Source organism: Carcharhinus amblyrhynchos, unplaced genomic scaffold (genome assembly GCF_965287045.1).
Source record: "Carcharhinus amblyrhynchos unplaced genomic scaffold, sCarAmb.v2.hapA scaffold_899, whole genome shotgun sequence".
Classification (NCBI taxonomy): domain Eukaryota; kingdom Metazoa; phylum Chordata; class Chondrichthyes; order Carcharhiniformes; family Carcharhinidae; genus Carcharhinus; species Carcharhinus amblyrhynchos.
The window spans coordinates 2,501-25,000 of record NW_027650639.1 but is presented as its reverse complement, the minus strand read 5'-3'; the positions used below and the strand labels follow the sequence as shown (position 1 = coordinate 25,000).

At 53.0% G+C, this 22,500-nt stretch overlaps 2 protein-coding genes across 2 annotated transcripts in view; both read right to left on the bottom strand.

The window, feature by feature from the left end:
- LOC145340282 (NF-kappa-B inhibitor delta-like) overlaps positions 1-7,569 on the bottom strand; it is a 9,933-nt gene extending 2,364 nt beyond the window's left edge. The window contains exons 1-6 of the mRNA XM_080184726.1: positions 7,473-7,569; positions 6,454-6,571; positions 5,610-5,756; positions 3,985-4,036; positions 1,284-1,453; positions 568-684 (exon numbers count right to left, since the gene is read on the bottom strand). Of these exons, the coding sequence (XP_080040852.1) occupies positions 568-684; positions 1,284-1,453; positions 3,985-4,036; positions 5,610-5,756; positions 6,454-6,571; positions 7,473-7,516 (648 nt within the window). The 5' untranslated portion in view covers positions 7,517-7,569. The remainder of the gene's footprint in view (positions 1-567; positions 685-1,283; positions 1,454-3,984; positions 4,037-5,609; positions 5,757-6,453; positions 6,572-7,472) is intronic.
- The window catches only part of LOC145340283 (uncharacterized), a 16,932-nt gene continuing 1,956 nt past the window's right edge, over positions 7,525-22,500 (bottom strand). The window contains exons 2-6 of the mRNA XM_080184727.1: positions 15,576-15,673; positions 14,951-14,981; positions 8,216-8,463; positions 7,620-7,810; positions 7,525-7,564 (exon numbers count right to left, since the gene is read on the bottom strand). Coding sequence (XP_080040853.1) covers positions 7,525-7,564; positions 7,620-7,810; positions 8,216-8,463; positions 14,951-14,981; positions 15,576-15,673 — 608 coding nt within the window. The remainder of the gene's footprint in view (positions 7,565-7,619; positions 7,811-8,215; positions 8,464-14,950; positions 14,982-15,575; positions 15,674-22,500) is intronic.

The following is a 22,500-nucleotide window of genomic DNA, read 5'->3' as shown; positions in this document are numbered from 1 at the left end:
AACCCAAACTCCCCTCACCCTCAACACAACCTCCCCTCATCCTCAACCCAACCTCATCCTCAACCCAACCTCACGTCAACCCAAACTCCCCTCACCCTCAACCCAAACTCCCCTCATCCCAAACTCCCCTCACCCTCAACACAACCTCCCCTCACCCTCAACACAACCTCCCCTCATCCTCAACCCAACCTCACCCTCAACCCAAACTCCCCTCACCCTCAACACAACCTCCCCTCATCCTCAACACAACCTCACCCTCAACCCAACCTCACGTCAACCCAAACTCCCCTCACCCTCAACACAACCTCCCCTCGTCCTCAACCCAATCTCACCCTCAACCCAAACTCCCCTCACCCTCAACACAACCTCCCCTCATCCTCAACACAACCTCACCCTCAACCCAACCTCACGTCAACCCAAACTCCCCTCACCCTCAAATCCTCAACCCAACTTCCCCCAACCCAACCTCACCCTCAACTCAATCTCACCCTCAATCCCTCAACCCAATCTCACCACACTCCCCCTATCCTGACCCCTGACCCCTGGATGTGAGCTGGAGCCTCTGACCTTCATGTTGAGCAGTTTAGCGAAGTGTGGGATGCGGAGTTCGGTGAAGAACTGGACCAGGTGGATGTTGGCCTCCTGCACACACAGATGGAGGACTGTCATACTGTTCTTCACATCCTGTCCAAGCAAGGAACACCGTCAATGACCTCTAACCTCTGACCCCCAACATAGGGACACGAGAACTAACGACCAGTAAACCAGGGACAAAACTCCTACACAGCAACCAAGGGGGTGCCGCACTGTCAGAGGGTCAGTGCAGAGGGAGCGCCGCACTGTCAGAGGGTCAGTGCTGAGGGAGTGCCGCACTGTCAGAGGGTCAGTGCTGAGGGAGCGCCGCACTGTCAGAGGGTCAGTGCTGATGGAGCGCCGCACTGTCAGAGGGTCAGTACTGAGGGAGTGCCGCACTGTCAGAGGGTCAGTGCTGAGGGAGTGCAGCACTGTCAGAGGGTCAGTGCTGATGGAGCGCCGCACTGTCAGAGGGTCAGTACTGAGGGAGCGCCGCACTGTCAGAGGGTCAGTGCTGAGGGAGTGCCGCACTGTCAGAGGGTCAGTGCTGAGGGAGCGCCGCACTGTCAGAGGGTCAGTGCTGAGGGAGCGCCGCACTGTCAGAGGGTCTCTCCCTGGTTATATTAATCGTGGTGTAATTATTGGAAAGAGGACAGTGGGGATTATCCCGTGCGCTGTCAGGAACTCCCCCCAGCCCCGGCCCCGGTTACCTGGGTGAATACAGACGCTCCCATACTGAGTAGCAGGTGAATACATTGCAGTCGGTCCTGGAGCTGTGAGTGTAACTCTGCTGGAACTTCCCCGATCCTCTGCTCCATCTCCCTCACTCTCCTCACCGCAGCATTGTGAGATTTTACAGCACAGTGCAGAGCAGTCAAACCTCAGAGAGACAAAACACAGCAATCACTAACCCACATCTTCACCCTGAACTCTACAAATATCCCCGTGTGGGGGGATCGCAGACACCCCCCCCCCGTCCCATCACCGTGTGGGGGAATCACAGACCCCCCCCGTCCCGTCACCGTGTGGGGGAATCACAGACCCCCCCCCATCCCGTCACCGTGTGGGGGGGAATCACAGACCCCCCCCCGTCCCGTCACCATGTGGGGGAATCACAGACCCCCCCCCGTCCCCGTGTGGGGGAATCACAGACCCCCCCGTCCCGTCACCGTGTGGGGGGAATCACAGACCCCCCCGTCCCGTCACCGTGTGGGGGGAATCACAGAACCCCCCCCGTCCCGTCACCGTGTGGGGGAATCACAGACCCCCCCCCGTCCCGTCACCGTGTGGGGGAATCACAGACCCCCCCGTCCCGTCACCGTGTGGGGGGAATCACAGAACCCCCCCCGTCCCGTCACCGTGTGGGGGGAATCACAGACCCCCCCCCGTCCCGTCACCGTGTGGGGAAATCACAGACCCCCCCGTCCCGTCACCGTGTGGGGGGAATCACAGAACCCCCCCCGTCCCGTCACCGTGTGGGGGAATCACAGACCCCCCCGTCCCGTCACCGTGTGGGGGGAATCACAGAACCCCCCCCGTCCCGTCACCGTGTGGGGGGAATCACAGACCCCCCCCCGTCCCGTCACCGTGTGGGGGGATCACAGAACCCCCCCGTCCCGTCACCGTGTGGGGGGAATCACAGACCCCCCCCCGTCCCGTCACCGTGTGGGGGGAATCACAGACCCCCCCCCGTCCCGTCACCGTGTGGGGGGGAATCACAGACCCCCCCGTCCCGTCACCGTGTGGGGGAATCACAGACCCCCCCGTCCCGTCACCGTGTGGGGGAATCACAGACCCCCCCGTCCCGTCACCGTGTGGGGGAATCACAGACCCCCCCGTCCCGTCACCGTGTGGGGGAATCACAGACCCCCCCCCGTCCCGTCACCGTGTGGGGGAATCACAGAACCCCCCCCGTCCCGTCACCGTGTGGGGGGATCACAGAACCCCCCCCGTCCCGTCACCGTGTGGGGGAATCGCAGACCCCCCCCCGTCCCGTCACCGTGTGGGGGGATCACAGAACCCCCCCCGTCCCGTCACCGTGTGGGGGAATCGCAGACCCCCCCCCCCACCGTCCCATCGTGTTTGACGAATTTATTGGATTTCTATGAGGATGTGACTAGTGCGGTAGACAGAGGGGAACCGGTGGATGTGGTGTTTTTAGATTTCCAAAAGGCGTTTGATAAGGTGCCTCATAAAAGGTTGCTGCAGAAGGTTAGGGTGCAGGGAGTTGGGGGTAAGGTGTTAGCGTGGATAGAGGATTGGCTGTCTAACACGAAGCAGAGAGTTGGAATCAATGGGTGCTATTCGGATTGGCGGTTGGTGACCAGTGGAGTGCCGCAGGGATCGGTGCTGGGGCCTCAGCTATTTACCATTTATATAGATGATCTGGAGGAGGGGGCTGAGTGTAGGGTGACGAAATTTGCTGATGACACAAAGATGAGTGGAAAAGCAAATTGTGTGGAAGGTCTGCAGAGGGATCTGGATAGGCTGAGTGAGTGGGTGAGGACCTGGCAGATGGAGTATAATGTTAGCAAGTGTGAGGTTATCCACTTTGACAGGAATAATAGCAGGAGGGATTATTATTTAAAAGGCGAAAAGCTGCAGCATGCTATGGTGCAGAGGGACCTGGGGGTCCTTGTGCACGAATCGCAAAAACCCAGCCTGCAGGTGCAGCAGGTGGTCAGGAAGGCGAATGGGATGCTGGCCTTTATAGCGAGGGGGATAGAATATAAAAGCAGGGAGGTCTTGCTGCAACTGTACAGGGCACTGGTGAGGCCGCAGCTGGAGTACTGTGTGCAGTTTTGGTCGCCGCACTTACGCAAGGATATTTTGGCCTTGGAGGGAGTGCAGAGGAGGTTTACTAGGCTGATACCGGAGATGAGGGGGTTGGACTATGAAGAGAGACTAAATAGACTGGGTCTGTACTCGTTGGAGTTTAGAAGGATGAGGGGGGATCTTATAGAGACGTATAAGATAATGAAGGGGATGGATAGGGTAGAGGTAGAGAGATTCTTCCCGCTTAGAAAGGATAGCAGGACTAGAGGGCACAGCCTCAAGATAAAGGGGAGGGGACAGTTTAGATCAGAGTTGAGGAGGAACTTCTTCACTCAAAGGGTGGTGAATCTCTGGAATTCTCTGCCCGTTGAAGTGGTGGAGGCTGCCTCGCTAAATATATTTAAGTCACGGGTAGATAGGTTTTTGGTAGACAAGGGAATTAAGGGTTATGGGGAGAAAGTGGGGAAATGGAACTGAGCCACTCAGATCAGCCATGATCTTATTGAATGGCGGGGCAGGCACGAAGGGCTAGATGGCCGACTCCTGCTCCTATTTCTTATGTTCTTATTTTTATGTCACCATGTGGGGGACCCCCGGATGCCATGGGTTGGTCATGTATTTGAGACAGAAAATCACCTTCAAAGTTCCGAGTTTCAACGTTCACACTGACACCACTCCACACAACAGCCTGTCAGAAAACACAGCACAGGGTTAGATACAGAGTAAAGCTCCCTCTACACTGTCCCCCATCAAACACTCCCAGGACAGGTACAGCACGGGGTTAGATACAGAGTAAAGCTCCCTCTACACTGTCCCCATCAAACACTCCCAGGACAGGTACAGCACGGGGTTAGATACAGAGTAAAGCTCCCTCTACACTGTCCCCCCATCAAACACTCCCAGGACAGGTACAGCACGGGGTTAGATACAGAGTAAAGCTCCCTCTACACTGTCCTCCCATCAAACACTCCCAGGACAGGTACAGCACGGGGTTAGATACAGAGTAAAGCTCCCTCTACACTGTCCCCATCAAACACTCCCAGGACAGGTACAGCACGGGGTTAGATACAGAGTAAAGCTCCCTCTGCACTGTCCACCCATCAAACACTCCCAGGACAGGTACAGCACGGGATTAGATACAGAGTAAAGTGGTTACGAGTGGTGTGCCTCAGGGATCTGTTTTGGGGCCACTGTTGTTTGTAATTTTTATTAATGATCTGGATGAGGGTATAGTTGGGTGGATTAGTAAATTTGCTGATGACACCAAAGTTGGAGGTGTGGTAGATTGTGAGGAAGGGTGTCATAGTCTGCAGGGAGACTTAGATAGGTTGCAGAGCTGGGCCGAGAGGTGGCGGATGGAATTTAATGCGGAGAAGTGTGAGGTAATTCACTTTGGTAGGAGCAACAGATGTGTCGAGTATAGGGCTAACGGGAGGACTTTGAATAGTGTGGATGAACAGAGGGATCTAGGTGTGTGTGTACATAGATCCCTGAAAGTTGGGAATCAAGTAGATAAGGTTGTCAAGAAGGCGTACGGTGTCTTGGCGTTTATTGGTAGGGGGATTGAATTTAGGAGTCGCAGTGTAATGTTGCAACTGTACACTACTCTAGTGCGGCCGCACTTGGAGTACTGTGTGCAGTTCTGGTCCCCGCATTACAAGAAGGATGTGGAGGCGTTGGAGAGGGTGCAGAGGAGGTTTAGCAGGATGTTGCCTGGTATGGTGGGGAGGTCCTATGAGGAGAGACTGAGGGATCTAGGGTTGTTTTCGTTGGAAAGAAGGCGGCTAAGAGGGGATCTTATTGAAACATATAAGATGATTAGAGGTTTAGATAGGGTGGATAGTGATAGCCTTTTTCCTCGGATGGAGAAAGCTAGCACGAGGGGGCATGGCTTTAAATTAAGGGGGGGTAGCTACAGGACGGATGTCAGGGGTAGGTTCTTTACCCAGCGGGTGGTGAGGGATTGGAATGCCCTGCCTGCTGCAGTTGTAAATGCGTCTAGTTTGGGGGCGTTTAAGAGATCTCTGGATAGGTTTATGGACGAAAAGGGATTGGTATAGGCTAGTGGGTCATTGTTTTTGTAACTGGTCGGCGCAACATCGTGGGCCGAAGGGCCTGTTCTGCGCTGTAATGTTCTATGTTCTATGTTCTATGTTCTATTAAAGCTCCCTCTACACTGTCCCCCCATCAAACACTCCCAGGACAGGTACAGCACGGGGTTAGATACAGTGTGTATGATGTTAATCTCCGGATCCCGGTACCTGTAGTATTCCGGGATATCCGTATGTTGCTGACAGGTGAAGAGTATTTTGTCCTTTGAAATCTGCAGCTTTGATGTCAGCTCCGAGTTCAATGAGATCAGACACGACTCCAGCCTGATTGGCTGTTACAGCGACCAGGAGGGGGGTCTGGGGGGAGAGGGAGAACCCACAACTAGTTATTACAGCGTAATGCACCCCCCCGTAACCCCCCAACACACCCCCACAATCCCCTGTACCCTGAGCCCCCCCACACTCCCCTATCCCCAACACACCCCCACCCTCCCCGATCCCCAAACACACCCTCACCCTCTCTCTACCCCAACCCTACCCACCCTCCCTTACCCCCCAATGCATCCCCACCCTCCCCTGTACCTCCAAACTCACCCCCACCATCCCCTGGTATTTCTTGTGGAGTCGGACACTTTAGGAACTTTTAAGCGGTTATTGGATAGGCACATGGAGCACTCCGGAATGACAGGGAGCGGGATAGACTGATCTTGGGTTTGGACGAAGCTCGGCACAACATTGAGGGCCGAATGGCCTGTACTGTTCTGTAATGTTCTCTGCTCTAACTTATTCCCACCTTCCCCTATACCCCTCCCCCACCCTTGTAGCCTGGGGCGCTGGGGCGCTGGGGCACTAGGACATTGGGACGCTGGGACGCTGGGACGCTGGGACGCCTGGGCGCTGGGGCGCTGGGACGCTGGGGCGCTGGGGCGCTGGGACGCTGGGGCGCTGGGACGCTGGGACACTGGGACGCTGGGACGCTGGGACACTGGGGCGCTGGGGCGCTGGGACACTGGGACACTGGGGCGCTGGGACACTGGGCCTCTCTGTTACTCACTTTCCCTTTGTGTTCCCGGGTCTCCAGGCCATTGAGAGGCTGGATTTGGAGTTGGATTTTTTCTGCAGCAGCTCGAACAAACTCACGCATCCCTTTTGCTGCGTAAATATGCAGAATCCTGGAAAAGAGAGAGAAAATATTGAAAACATTGACACTGAGCGAGAGACAGTGTGAGGGTGTGTGTGAGGGTGTGTGTGAGGGTGTGAGGGTGTGTGTGTGTGTGTGAGGGTGTGTGTGTGTGTGTGTGTGTGTGTGGGTGTGTGTGTGTGTGTGTGTGTGTGTGTGTGTGGGTGAGGGGGTGTGTGTGGGTGAGGGGGTGTGTGTGTGAGGGTGTGTGTGTGGGTGAGGGTGTGTGTGTGTGTGTGTGAGGGTGTGTGGGTGAGGGGGTGTGTGTGGGTGAGGGGGTGTGTGTGGGTGAGGGGGTGTGTGTGTGAGGGTGTGTGTGAGGGTGTGGGTGAGGGGGTGTGTGTGTGAGGGTGTGTGTGAGGGTGTGTGTGAGGGTGTGTGTGAGGGTGTGTGTGAGGGTGTGTGTGAGGGTGTGTGTGTGGGTGTGTGTGTGGGTGTGTGTGTGGGTGAGGGGGTGTGTGTGTGAGGGTATGGGTGTGTGAGGGTGTGTGTGAGGGTGTGTGTGTGTGTGTGAGGGTGTGTGTGAGGGTGTGTGTGAGGGTGTGTGTGAGGGTGTGTGTGAGAGGGTGTGTGAGAGGGTGTGTGTGTGGGTGAGGGTGTGTGTGTGGGTGAGGGTGTGTGTGTGAGGGTGTGTGTGTGTGTGAGGGTGGGTGTGTGAAGGTGGGTGTGAGGGTGTGTGTGTGTGTGTGTGTGAGGGTGTGTGTGAGGGTGTGTGTGAGGGTGTGTGTGTGAGGGTGTGTGTGTGGGTGTGTGTGTGGGTGTGTGTGAGGGTGTGTGTGAAGGTGGGTGTGAGGGTGGGTGTGAGGGTGGGTGTGAGGGTGGGTGTGAGGGTGGGTGTGAGGGTGGGTGTGAGGGTGTGTGTGAGGGTGTGTGTGAGGGTGTGTGTCACTCACGTATCTCCATCATCGTCCGGCTGCAGTAAGTTGCTGATGTCCATGTTCTGGATCACGGTTCGAGCTTCCTCCAGTTTTGCGGGGTTAATGGGCTGTGGGGGGGGGATGTGTGTGGAGGGGGTGATGGGCTGTGGGGGGGGGATAGGCTGTGGGGGGGGGATGTGTGTGGAGGGGGTGATGGGCTGTGCCTGTTGTGATGGGTTCGGGGTGTAGTAGGGGATTGGTACAAGCTCAGGCTGGGCACAGCTTGGTTCTGCGCTGGCCCCTGACATTGGCCAAGTGTGGAAAGGAGTCGGAGTGTCCGTGAACGGGCTGGGGTCCGCGTCCGATCTTAACGCCTGCAGTGAGGAAGACACAGTGAGGCTGTCAGAGAGACTGCCCTCTCCCTGATCCCCAATCTCACCTTCCCCCGCAATCCCCCCTCTCTCCCAATGCCCCCTCTGCCCCAATCCCCCCTCCACCAATCTCCCTCCGCCCCCAAACACTCCAAAAACCCTATCCCAAACCCTCCTCGCCCCTCCCCCAATGCCCCCTCCCCCAAACACCCTCCTCCCAATGCCCATTCCCCCAATCCCCCCACCCCCAATCCCCATCTGCTCCCAAACACCCCAAACCTCCCTCTCCCCAAACCCCCCTCCCCCAAACACCACAATTCCCCCCTCTACCCCCAATATTCCCCAACCTCAATGCCCCCTCCCCACCCCCCGCACCCCCCCCGCAGGGTGGTTACGGAGCTCCCTCACCGTGCTGTGTTGCTGGGTTGTGTAGAAGTTCCCGGCCTCACTGCCGGGGTCTGTGTACCCAAACGCGGGGTACGCTGCTGTAGTGTTGTAGGGGGTGGCAGCATCGCCGGGGGTGAATGGGCTGGGGGTCCCGTAGCGACAGGACTCTGTGGGTACTGTGGGCTGGCACACATCCACGTGCCAACTCGGATAGGCTGCCGGAAAAGTGGGAACGGCCGGCGGAGCCGGGGGAGCAAAATTAAACTCCTCTGGAAAAAATCCAACAGAGAATTCCCATTAGAATTTACAACTCAACACAGCGGCACAGAGAGAGACAGAGAGAGACAGAGAGAGACAGAGAGAGACAGAGAGAGACAGAGAGAGACAGAGAGAGAGACAGAGACAGAGAGAGAGAGAGAGAGAGAGAGACAGAGAGAGACAGAGAGAGAGAGAGAGAGAGACAGAGAGAGACAGAGAGAGAGAGAGAGACAGAGAGAGAGAGAGAGAGAGAGACAGAGAGAGACAGAAAGAGAGACAGAGAGAGAGACAGAGAGAGAGTAACAGAGAAAGTGTAACAGAGAGAGTAACAGAGAGAGTAACAGATACCCCGGGAGTGAGTTACAGACTGGAATCTAATCGAGGGGTTCAGGGTGGTTTATATATAGAATAACAGATACCTGGGAGTGAGTTACAGACTGGAATCTAATCGAGGGTTTGGGGTGGTTTATATATAGAATAACAGATACCCGGGAGTGAGTTACAGACTGGAATCTAATCGAGGGGTTCGGGGTGGTTTATATATAGAATAACAGATACCCGGGAGTGAGTTACAGACTGGAATCTAATCGAGGGGTTCGGGGTGGTTTATATATAGAATAACAGATACCCGGGAGTGAATTACAGACTGGAATCTAATCGAGGGGTTCGGGGTGGTTTATATATAGAATAACAGATACCCGGGAGTGAGTTACAGACTGGAATCTAATCGAGGGGTTCGGGGTGGTTTATATATAGAATAACAGATACCCGGGAGTGAGTTACAGACTGGAATCTAATCGAGGGGTTCGGGGTGGTTTATATATAGAATAACAGATACCCGGGAGTGAATTACAGACTGGAATCTAATCGAGGGGTTCGGGGTGGTTTATATATAGAATAACAGATACCCGGGAGTGAGTTACAGACTGGAATCTAATCGAGGGGTTCGGGGTGGTTTATATATAGAATAACAGGTACCCGGGAGTGAGTTACAGACTGGAATCTAATCGAGGGGTTCGGGGTAGTTTATATATAGAATAACAGGTACCCGGGAGTGAGTTACAGACTGGAATCTAATCGAGGGGTTCGGGGTGGTTTATATATAGAATAACAGATACCCGGGAGTGAGTTACAGACTGGAATCTAATCGAGAGGTTCGGGGTGGTTTATATACGGAATAACAGATACCCGGGAGTGAATTACAGACTGGAATCTAATCAAGGGGTTCGGGGTGGTTTATATATAGAATAACAGATACCCGGGAGTGAGTTACAGACTGGAATCTAATCGAGGGGTTCAGGGTGGTTTATATATAGAATAACAGATACCCGGGAGTGAGTTACAGACTGGAATCTAATCGAGGGGTTCGGGGTGGTTTATATATAGAATAACAGATACCCGGGAGTGAGTTACAGACTGGAATCTAATCGAGGGGTTCGGGGTGGTTTATATACGGAATAACAGATACCCGGGAGTGAGTTACAGACTGGAATCTGATCGAGGGGTTCGGGGTGGTTTATACATAGAATAACAGATACCCGGGAGTGAGTTACAGACTGGAATCTAATCGAGGGGTTCGGGGTGGTTTATATATAGAATAACAGATACCCGGGAGTGAGTTACAGACTGGAATCTAATCGAGGGGTTCGGGGGGGGTGGGGTTTACACAGCTGACCCGTGTTGGGCGTTGATATTCTGTTGAGTTGCATTTTGACGAAAGGGCAGAGGTTTTTGAATGAGTGGTTGGGCGGAGGAATCGAAATCAGGGGAATGTGGTTAAGGATGAAGAGGAGGCGGGGAGAAGGATACACAGACCAGATCAGGAAGCAGTGAATCCTAACAGGAAGTCAACATATAGAACTAGATGATGCAAAAGTAATCAAAGGACAAAAATAAAAGCTCCGCGTCTAAAAACTCTCCGTCTAAAAACTTTTGCAGCAATGCATTTGAGCTGATGGCACAGTGGGAATTGAGTAAGTTTGATTTGATCAGTGTTACAGAGAGGTGGGGACAGGCTGACAGTGACTGTGACCTGGATTTTGAAGGATATGGGACATATGGATGGGCAGGAAGGTGACGTGGCGGAGGGCTAACTCTGTTAATGTGTGTCCCAGCACATAACGGAGGGATGGGATACGTTATGGAAAGCAGGATGTTGGGGGGCAGTTTGGGTTGATATGAGAAATGGGTACAGGGGAGAATTCCCCGGCTTGGGGGGAATGATTTACAGAGCCCCGGATTGTAACCCCCACACATTCTGAAAACAGAGTTACAGTAACTTTCCCGGGGCAACGGCCTCCCTGTAAACGGCTCCCGTTTTTATTTCTGCGTTTTAATACTTTCCGGATTGAAAGTACGAGCGGGGTGGTCACCCACATATCACATCACAGTGTGATCAGACCCAGTGAACAGGGTTTGACCTATCTGGACATCCAGGATCCCTCTGTGGTCAAATTCCCCTCCAATTTGATTTGCTGACAACATCATCGGAGTGGGTCAGATCTCAAACAATGAGACAGAGTACAGGAATGAGATAGAGAACCTGGTGAACTGGTGCGGACAATAATCTCTCCCTCAATGTCAACAAAACGAATTGTCATCGACTTCAGGAAGTGTAAAGGAGAACATGTCCCTGTCTACATCAATGGGGACAAAGTAGAAATGGTCAAGACCTTCAGGTTTTTTGGTGTCCAGATCACCAATAACCTGTCCTGGTTCCCCCCACGCCGACACTATAGTTAAGAAAGCCCCACCAACGCCTCTACTTTCTCAGAAGACTAAGGAAATTTGGTGTGTCAGCTACAATTCTCACCAACTTTTACAGATGCCCCACAGAAAGCATTCTCTCTGGTTGTATCACAGCTCGGTCTGGGCTCCTGCTCTGCCCAAGACCACAAGGAACTACAAAAGGGTGGTGAATGTAGCCCAACCCATCACACAAACCAGCCTCCCATCCATTGACTCTGTCTACACTTCCCGCTGCCTCGGGGAAAAGCAGCCGGGATAATTAAGGACCCCACACACCCCGGACATTCTCTCTTCCACCTTCTTCCATTGGGAAAAAGATACAAAACTCTGAGGTCCCGTACCGACCGACTCAAGAACAGCTTCTTCCCTGCTGCTGTCAGACTTTTGAATGGACCGACCTCACATTAAGTTGATCTTTCTCTATACCCTCGCTGTGACTGTAACACTACATTCTGCACCCTCTCCTTTCCTTCTCTATGAACAGTATGCTCTGTACAGCATGCAAGAAACAATACTTCTCACTGTATCTCAATTCATGTGACAATAATAAATCAGATTAAACCTTTGCCTTGTTTTGGCTGCGCTTTCAGTAGCTCCCCCCCCTCCCCCTCATACTTGACAAAACCTCAACCTCCTTAAACTTCCTGTTTTATAAAGTGTACCAGAGAACCATAGAAAATTACAGCTCAGAAACAGGCCTTTTGGCCCTTCTTGTCTGTGCTGAACCATTTTTCTGCCTAGTCCCACTGACCTGCACTTAAACCATATCCCTCCACATCCCTCTCATCCATGAACCCCTCCAAGTTTTTCTTAAATGTTAAAAGTGACCCCACATTTACCACTTTATCCGGCAGCTCATTCCACACTCCCACCACTCCCTGTGTGAAGAATCCCCCCCTAATATTCCCTTTAAACTTTTCCCCCTTCACCCTTAACCCATGCCCTCTGGGTTTTTTTCTCCCCTAGCCTCAGTGGAAAAAGCCTGCTTGCATTCACTCTATCTATACCCATCTCACCTTATACACCTCTATCAAATCTCCCCTCATTCTCCAGGGAATAAAGTCCTAACCTATTCAATCTCTCTCTGTAACTCAGCTTCTCAAGTCCCGGCAACATCCTTGTGAACCTTCTCTGCACTCTTTCAACCTTATTTACATCCTTCCTGTAACTAGGTGACCAAAACTGTACACAATACTCTAAATTCAGCCTCACCAATGCCTTATACAACCTTACCATAATTACCACTGCTCTGCATTCCTTGAGGAACTCTGCGAACTTTGTTCCTTTTTGATAGATTTCTCCTGAGAACCTTTCCTTGCTGCCATCGTTCTAACCTGAGGAACTTCAGTTTGAAGAGAATTCTTTCCTGTCTGGGGCAGTGCTGTCCCACACACAGTCTGTGCTTGAGGAACCATTGCCAATCTGCTGATTAAGAGGGTTCCTCGTGTTGGGGGAACGCTGTGGCGAAGGTAGCTGTTTTTGACCCACTCGCTGCCCCGTTTCAAAGAACAAAGAAAATTACAGCACAGGAACAGGCCCTTCGGCCCCTCCAATCCTGCACTGACCCGTGCTGCCCCCGTCTGAACTAAAACCCCCTACCCTTCTGGGGACCATATCCCTCTATTCCCATCCTATTCATGGATTTGTCCAAACACCCCTTAAAACTCACTATCGTATCCGCTTCCACTCCCTCCCCCGGCAGCGAGTTCCAGGCACCCACCCCCCTCTGTGTAAAAAATCTGCCTCGTACATCTCCTTTAAACCTTGTCCCTCGCACCTTAAACCTGTGTCCCCGAGTAATTGGCTCTTCCACCCTGGGAAAAAGCTTCTGACTATCCACTCTGTCCGTGCCTCTCATAATCTTGTAGACTTCTATCAGGTCTCCCCTCAACCTCCATCGTTCCAGTGAGAACAAACCAAGTTTCTCCAACCTCTCCTCATAGCTAATGCCCTCCATACCAGGCAACATCCTGGTAAATCTTTTCTGTTCCCTCTCCAAAGCCTCCACATCCTTCTGGTAGTGTGGCGACCAGAATTGAACACTATATTCCAAGTGCAGCCTAACTAAGGTTCTATAAAGCTGCAACATGACTTGCCAATTTTTAAACTCAATGCCCCGGCCGATGAAGGCAAGCATGCCGTATGCCTTCTTGACTACCTTCTCCACCTGCATTGTCACTTTCAGTGCCCTGTGTACCTGTACACCCAGATCCCTCTGCCTATCAATACTCTTAAGGGTTCTGCCATTTACTGTATATTTCCTATCTGTATTAGACCTTCCAAAATGTATTCCCTCACATTTGTCCAAAATAAACTCCATCTGCCATCTCTCTGCCCAAGTCTCCAGCTGATCTATATCCTGCTGTATCCTCTGATGGTCCTCATCGCTATCCACAAATCCACCAACCTTTGTGTCGTCCACAAACTCACTAATCAATCCAGTTACATTTTCCTCCAAACACGATTGGTCTCAGCACTGATCCCTGAGGAACATTTATATATATTACAAATGGAATAATATATATTTTGGACAGTATCACCCAGTGTTTCAGTCTCCAGGGCTGAGTTTGAACATCGGTTCCTCTGGGAAATCCAGCTTCACACCAGCTGGCACAGTGGGTTAACACTGCTGTCTCACAGTGCCAGGGACCCGGGTTCGATTCCCGGGGGCACGGTGACACAGTGGGTTAACACTGCTGTCTCACAGCGCCAGGGACCTGGGTTCGATTCCCGGGGGCACGGTGACACAGTGGGTTAGCACTGCTGTCTCACAGTGCCAGGGACCCGGGTTCGATTCCCGGCTTGGGTCACTGTCTGTGTGGAGTTTGTACACTCTCCCCGTGTCTGCGTGGGTTTCCTCCGGGTTCTCCGGTTTTGTCTCACACTCCAAAGATGTGCAGGTCAGGAGGATTGGCCATGCTGAATTGTGTAGGTTAGAGGGATTAGCAGGGTAAATATGTGGGGTTACAGCGATGGGTCTTGGTGGGATTGTTGTCGGTACAGACTCGATGGGCTGAATAGCCTCTTTCTGTGCTGTAGGAATTCTATGAAAACTGCAAGAAGTGACATTCGGGATGTTGCTGCCCACTTTAAATCAGGAATTCCAGAAGAGGGAGATTCCAGGAGGGATTAGTAATAATCAGACTGTTTGAAGAAGCTATCTCGGAACATTCTCTGGACCCATCGCCGTTTCCCATCTGAATTGTCCAATCTGTACACAGATTAAAATCTCCAATGATTTTCGCTGTACCTTTCCGGCAAACTCGAAGACTTCTCCCCTCGATGCTCCAGATCACCGTGTGGTTACGGTTAAGGGGGGGGGTTGCTGCTGGTAAACCACCCCCACAACTGACCTTCTGCATCTCTCCCCAAACCGGATCCACATCCTCCTACCCTGAAGTATGTAACTCCTCCCTACTGCGCTAACACTGTTAGAAATGAACAGAGCTAATCCTCCACCCTCTCCTCAACTCCCCCTCCTTCCTAAATATCCCGCACCCCTCCATGTTCTGGAGCCAATCCATGCCCTCCTGCAGTCAGGTCTCTAATGAAGGCTCTCAGATCAGATGGATTATTTCGAGCCACACTCTGTGTTCCCGTTTCCACTGGAATGCTTCAGGCATTCCGATGAAGCCTTTGATCACGTTATTGCTTTGATAATCTAATGATTGGTTTGTTGGATGGGACGGGGCGAATTTGCTGGGATTCCATGGGGAATGGGTGGGATTGTGAGGAATGAGTACCACTCACCTGTCTGCAGGGAACTGAGCTTGGGAGTTAGCTGGAAAAGAAATAAGAGTTTTCATTTGTTGGCACAGATCAATCCCACTCAATCTTCATAATTCCCGGGAGCCCCAACTCCAGCCTTCACCCAAGTCCCATTGGATCCAAACCCCTTCCCGTTCACTCCCACTGTACACAATCCCAATCCCCTTCCCGTTCACTCCCACTGTACACAATCCCAATCCCAAACCCCTTCCCATTCACTCCCACTGTACACAATCCCAAACCCTTTCCCGTTCACTCCCACTGTACACAATCCCAAACCCTTTCCTGTTCACTCCCACTGTACACAATCCCAAACCCTTTCCCATTCACTCCCACTGTACACAATCCCAATCCCAAACCCCTTCCCATTCACTCCCACTGTACACAATCCCAATCCCAAACCCTTTCCCATTCACTCCCACTGTACACAATCCCAAACCCTTTCCCGTTCACTCCCACTGTACACAATCCCAAACCCTTTCCCATTCACTCCCACTGTACACAATCCCAATCCCAAAACCCTTCCCACCCACTGGGCCTATCTGATTGGAACAATCCTATTGGCGGTGCTGCTTTCCGCAGTGTAGGATTTTCCCGTTTTACTAACCGACGGTCCCCTGCTCCCTCCACATCTCCGTTTTTCCTCGAGGAGTTCGCGGACAGTTGGGAGAACGTGTTGTTGCTGATGTGTCTTCTCTTTTGTTGCTGTGATAATGAGATATCAAATAGTGGCAAAGATTAACAGCCTTGACCCTGACCCATCATCCTACTGCTAACCCCTGACCCCAATCTTAACCTGAAACATCCAAAACCAAATTCCCTCTGCCCCCTGGACCCGGCAACCGGAGCCCTAACTCTTCAATCCCAACCTCAAATCTCCAAACCTAACCTTCGCCCTCCCACCCTAACCTTCGCCCTTTGACCTTAACCTTAACTGCTGCTGTGCAGAGGGATCTGGGTGTCCTTGTGCAGGAATCACAAGGAGTTGGTTTGCAGGTGCAGCAGGAATTAAGAAGCAAATGGAATTTTGTCCTTCATTGCCAGAGGGATGGAGTTTAAAAACAGCGAGGTTATGTTGCAGCTGTATAAGGTGCTGGTGAGGCCACACCTGGAGCACTGTCTACAGTTTTGGTCTCCTTACTTGAGAAAGGATATACTGGCACTGGAGGGGGTGCAGAGGAGATTCACTAGGTTGATTCCGGAGTTGAGAGGGTTGGTTTATGAGGAGAGACTGAGTAGACTGGGGCTATACTCATTGGAATTCAGAAGAATGAGGGGAGATCTTATAGAAACATATAAGATGATGAAGGGAATCGATAAGATAGAAGCAGGGGAGTTGTTTCCACTGGCAGTGAAACTAGAACTGGGGGAATGGCCTCAGAATAAGGGGGAGCAGATTTGGGACTGAGTTGAGGAGGAACTTCTTCACACAAAGGGTTGTGAATCTGTGGAATTCCCTGCCCAGTTGAGGCTCCCTTATTGAATGTTTTTAAGGCAAGAATAGATAAATTTTTGAACAGTAAAGGAATTAAGGGTTATGGTGAGCGGGCGGGTGAGTGGAGCTGAGTCCATGAAAAGATCAACCACGATCTTATTGAATGGCGGGGCAGGATTGAGGGGCCAAATGGCCTACTCCTGCTCCTAATTCTTACGTTCTTAACCCTTCATTCTAACCATTAACTTTTCAACATTACGTCAACTCTTCAATCTGAACCCTGGCCCCTGAGTCCAAGCCTGACCCACTCAACCAGAGGCCCTGAGCAGCGTCATGTGTGATAGATGTGGGGGTCATTGGGTATGAGAGTGAGCTAGGCATCTGTCTGGAGGTGTGTGTGAGTATGTGTGCGAGTGTGTGTGTGTCTGTGTGTGTGAGTGTCTGTGTGAGTGTGAGTGTCTGTGTGTGTGTGTCTGTGTGAGTATCTGTGTGCGTGAGTGTGTGTGTGTGTTTCACAGTGAGCTGTGTGGTGTTACAGTGCTGTGTGTGTGCAGTGGGTGTGTGTGTGTGTGTTTGACAGTGAGCTGTGTGGTGTTACAGTGCTGTGTGTGTGCAGTGGGTGTGAGTGTGTGTGTGTGTGTTTGACAGTGAGCTGTGTGGTGTTACAGTGCTGTGTGTGTGCAGTGGGTGTGAGTGTGTGTGTTTCACAGTGAGCTGTGTGGTGTTACAGTGCTGTGTGTGTGCAGTGGGTGTGAGTGTGAGTGTGTGTGTTTCACGGTGAGCTGTGTGGTGTTACAGTGCTGTGTGTGTGCAGTGGGTGTATGAGGGAGGCAGACAGAGTGCTGGGTTATGCTGACAGGAAACTGCTTGCTTGACTTTCCTCTTCCTGTTTCCCTTACGAAAAACGGAATCTGTGTGGTCGCTGGAAACACCTCCTTCAGTCCTGCCGCCAAGTACCTAACCTGACATCAGAGAAGGTGCGTGCAGACCCCCTCCCCCTCACACTCCACCCCTCCCCAAACCTCCAGCCTCTCCTCACATTGCGTCAACTGTAGGTTCCATGACAGCTGCAAAGGACAATTTCTGCTTTCAATTCGAAACACAAACCACTGCTTCCGCTTTCCAGTCTCGATTTCCACCCAAAGGATCTCTGTCTCATCAACACCCCCACTCCACACACACACAGCCCCCTCTCCCTCAGCACTGACCCTCTGACAGTGCGGCACTCCCTCAGCACTGACCCTCTGACAGTGCGGCACTCCCTCAGCACTGACCCTCTGACAGTGCGGCACTCCCTCAGCACTGACTCTCCGACAGTGCGGCACTCCCTCAGCACTGACCCTCTGACAGTGCGGCACTCCCTCAGCACTGACCCTCTGACAGTGCGGCACTCCCTCAGCACTGATCCTCTGACAGTGCGGCACTCCCTCAGCACTGACCCTCTGACAGTGCGGCGCTCCCTCAGCACTGACCCTCTGACAGTGCGGCACTCCCTCAGCACTGATCCTCTGACAGTGCGGCACTCCCTCAGCACTGATCCTCTGACAGTGCGGCGCTCCCTCAGCACTGACCCTCTGACAGTGCGGCGCTCCCTCAGCACTGACCCTCTGACAGTGCGGCGCTCCCTCAGCACTGACCCTCTGACAGTGCGGCACTCCCTCAGCACTGATCCTCTGACAGTGCGGCACTCCCTCAGCACTGATCCTCTGACAGTGCGGCGCTCCCTCAGCACTGACCCTCTGACAGTGCGGCGCTCCCTCAGCACTGACCCTCTGACAGTGCGGCACTCCCTCAGCACTGACCCTCTGACAGTGCGGCGCTCCCTCAGCACTGACCCTCTGACAGTGCGGCGCTCCCTCAGCACTGACCCTCTGACAGTGCGGCACTCCCTCAGCACTGATCCTCTGACAGTGCGGCACTCCCTCAGCACTGATCCTCTGACAGTGCGGCGCTCCCTCAGCACTGACCCTCTGACAGTGCGGCACTCCCTCAGCACTGATCCTCTGACAGTGCGGCACTCCCTCAGCACTGATCCTCTGACAGTGCGGCACTCCCTCAGCACTGACCCTCTGACGGTGCGGCGCTCCCTCAGCACTGACCCTCTGACAGTGCGGCACTCCCTCAGCACTGACCCTCTGACAGTGCGGCGCTCCCTCAGTACTGACCCTCTGACAGTGCGGCGCTCCCTCAGTACTGACCCTCTGACAGTGCAGCACTCACGGTTACCTTTACAAGGTAGCTGGGAATGAGTTAAAGAAAGGGTTTTGGAGAGCTAGGAGGGGCCATGAGAAGTCCTTGGCGGATCGGATCAAGGAAAATCCAAAGGCTTTTTACTCTTATGTCAGAAATAAAAGAATGACCAGGGTGAGGTTAAGGCCAGTCAAGGATAGTAGTGGGAACTTGTGCATGGAGTCAGGAGAGATAGGAGAAGTGATGAGTGAATACTTTTCTTCAGTGCTCACTAAGGAGAGGGGCCATGTGTTTGAGGATGAGTCTGAGATACAGGCCGATAGGATGGAGGAGGTAGATGTTCTGAGGGAAGATGTATCAGCAATTTTGAAAAAACCTGAGGGTGGATAAGTCCCCTGAGCCAGATGGGATACATCCTAGGATACTTTGGGAAGCAAGGGATGAGATTGTGGAGTCTTTAGCTTTGATTGTTGGGTCCTCACTGTGCACAGGGATAGTGCCAGAGGACTGGAGAGTGGCAAATGTGGTTCCTCCTTTCAAGAAAGGAAATAGGAATGACCCTGGTAATTATAGGCCAGTTAGTATTACTTCGGTGGTCGGTAAGTCAATGGAAAGGGTTTTGAAAGATAGAATTTATGACCATTTGGAAAGATTCAGTTTAATCCGGGATAGTCAGCACTGTTTCGTGAGGGGTAAGTCCTGCCTCACAAATTTGATTGAATTCTTTGAGGAGATAACTAAGCGTGTGGACGAAGGTAGAGCTATTGATGTCGTTTCCATGGATTTCAGTAAGGCATTTGATAAGGTTCCCCATGGTAGGCTCATGAAGAAAGTCAGGAAGTGTGGGATAGAAGGAAATTTGGCCGATTGGATAAGTAACTGGCTGTATCATAGAAGACAGAGGGTGGTGGTGGAGGGAAAATTTTCAGACTGGAGGCCAGTTACCAGCGGTGTACCACAGGGGTCAGTGCTGGGTCCTCTGCTATTTGTGATTTTTATCAATGACTTAGAAAAGGGGGCTGAAGGGTGGGTTAGTAAATTTGCTGATAGCACCAAGATTGGTGGAGTAGTGGATGAGGTGGAGGGCTCTTGCAGGCTGCAAAGAGACACTGATAGGATGCTGAGCTGGGCCGAAAAGTGGCAGATGGAGTTTAACCCTGATAAGTCATTTTGGTAGGACAAACTTGAATGTGGATTACAGGGTCAATGCCAGGGTTCTGAGGAATGTGGAGGAACAGAGATCTTGGAGTTCATATCCATAGATCTCTGAAGGTTGCCACTCAAATGGATAGAGCTGCGAAGAAGGCTTATAGTGTGTGAGCATTTATTAACAGGGGGTTTGAGTTTAAGAGCCGTGGGGTTATACTGCAACTATACCGGAGAGACCACATTAGGAATATTGTGTTCAGTTCTGGTCACCTCACTATAAGAAGGATGTGGAAGCATTGGAGAGAGTGCAGAGGAGATTTACCAGGATGCTGCCTGGTTTGGAGGGTAGGTCTTATGAGGAAAGGTTGAGGGAGCTGGGGCTTTTCTCTTTAGAGCGGAGGAGGATGAGAGGCAACTTAATAGAGGTTCATAAGATGATGAGGGGGATTGATAGAGTGGAGGTGCAGAGACTATTTCCTCGGGTGAATGTAACTGTTACTAGGGGACATAACTATAAAGGTTCATGGTGGGAGATATAGGAGGGATGTCCAAGGTAGATTCTTCACTCAGAGAGTGGTTGGGGTGTGGAACGCACTGCCTGCTGTGATAGTGGAGTCGGACACTTTAGGAACTTTCAAGCAGTTATTGGATAGGCACATGGAGCACTCCAGAATGATAGGGAGTGGGATAGACTGATCTTGGGATTAGACATAGCTCAGCACAACATCGAGGGCCGAAGGGCCTGTACTGTGCTGTACTGTTCTATGTTTCACTCCCTCAGCACTGACCCTCTGACAGTGCGGCACTCCCTCAGCACTGACCCCCTGACAGTGTGGCACTCCCTCAGCACTGACCCCCTGACAGTGTGGCACTCCCTCAGCACTGACCCTCTGACAGTGCGGCACTCCCTCAGCACTGACCCTCTGACAGTGCGGCACTCCCTCAGCACTGACCCTCTGACAGTGCGGCACTCCCTCAGCACTGACCCTCTGACAGTGCGGCGCTCCCTCAGCACTGACCCTCTGACAGTGCGGCGCTCCCTCAGCACTGACCCTCTGACAGTGCGGCGCTCCCTCAGCACTGACCCTCTGACAGTGCGGCACTCCCTCAGCACTGACCCCCTGACAGTGTGGCACTCCCTCAGCACTGACCCTCTGACAGTGCGGCGCTCCCTCAGCACTGACCCTCTGACAGTGCGGCGCTCCCTCAGCACTGACCCTCTGACAGTGCGGCGCTCCCTCAGCACTGACCCTCTGACAGTGCGGCACTCCCTCAGCACTGACCCCCTGACAGTGTGGCACTCCCTCAGCACTGACCCTCTGACAGTGCGGCGCTCCCTCAGCACTGACCCTCTGACAGTGCGGCACTCCCTCAGCACTGACCCTCTGACAGTGCGGCGCTCCCTCAGCACTGACCCTCTGACAGTGCGGCACTCCCTCAGCACTGACCCTCTGACAGTGCGGCGCTCCCTCAGCACTGACCCTCTGACAGTGCGGCACTCCCTCAGCACTGACCCTCTGACAGTGCGGCACTCCCTCAGCACTGACCCTCTGACAGTGCGGCACTCCCTCAGCACTGACCCTCTGACAGTGCGACACTCCGTCAGTACTGACCCTCTGACAGTGCGGCGCTCCCTCAGCACTGACCCTCTGACAGTGCGGCGCTCCCTCGGCACTGACCCTCTGACAGTGCGGCGCTCCCTCAGCACTGACCCTCTGACAGTGCGGCACTCCCTCAGCACTGACCCTCTGACAGTGCGGCACTCCCTGAAACAACCTCAGTAAAAGGTTGGATGTTGGGGTTTACTATTGCAGGGCTGTTTGTGGGATCTTGCTCTGCAGAGTAGTGATGTCGCTGCGGATTCCCTTCAGCCTGGCTGTGACTCTCTGGGACTCCCTATGGGGTTGTGGTATTCTCTTGAACTGGCTGCTGTGTGGGAGTGTCACTCTGTGTCAACCTGATTTCCCCTCTCCCTCCCCCTCAGGCAGTTCCCTGTAAATGGGTGACTTCCCCCCCCTTGTTTCCCCCCACTCCGTGCTGCCTGTGCGCAGTGACTCCCTCCATGGGGTGATGTCAGTCTGTGTGCTGGCCTCTCAGTGCTCCTGCTCTGGGATGACTCGCAGTACGGTGGAATCCCCAGCGTGTCGAGGGGGCTTCCCAGTGTGGTCAGCACACTTACACACAGAGCGCCAGAGCTCAGGGAATCCCTCTGCACACTCACTGACTGTAAATCAGTGAGATCATCACTCAACACTCACTCACCCTGCGACACACACACACACACACACCCTGCGACACACACACACACCCTGCGACACACACACACACACACACCCTGCGACACACACACACACACACACCCTGCGACACACACACACACACACACCCTGCGACACACACACACACACACACCCTGCGACACACACACACACCCTGCGACACACACACACACACCCTGCGACACACACACACACACACCCTGCGACACACACACACACCCTGCGACACACACACACACACACAAACACTCACTCACCCTGACACACACACACCCTGCGACACACACACACACACACACCCTGCGACACACACACACACCCTGCGACACACACACACACACACCCTGCGACACACACACACACACAAACACTCACTCACCCTGACACACACACACACACACACACTCACTCACCCTGACACACACACACACACACACACTCACTCACCCTGACACACACACACACACACACACACACTC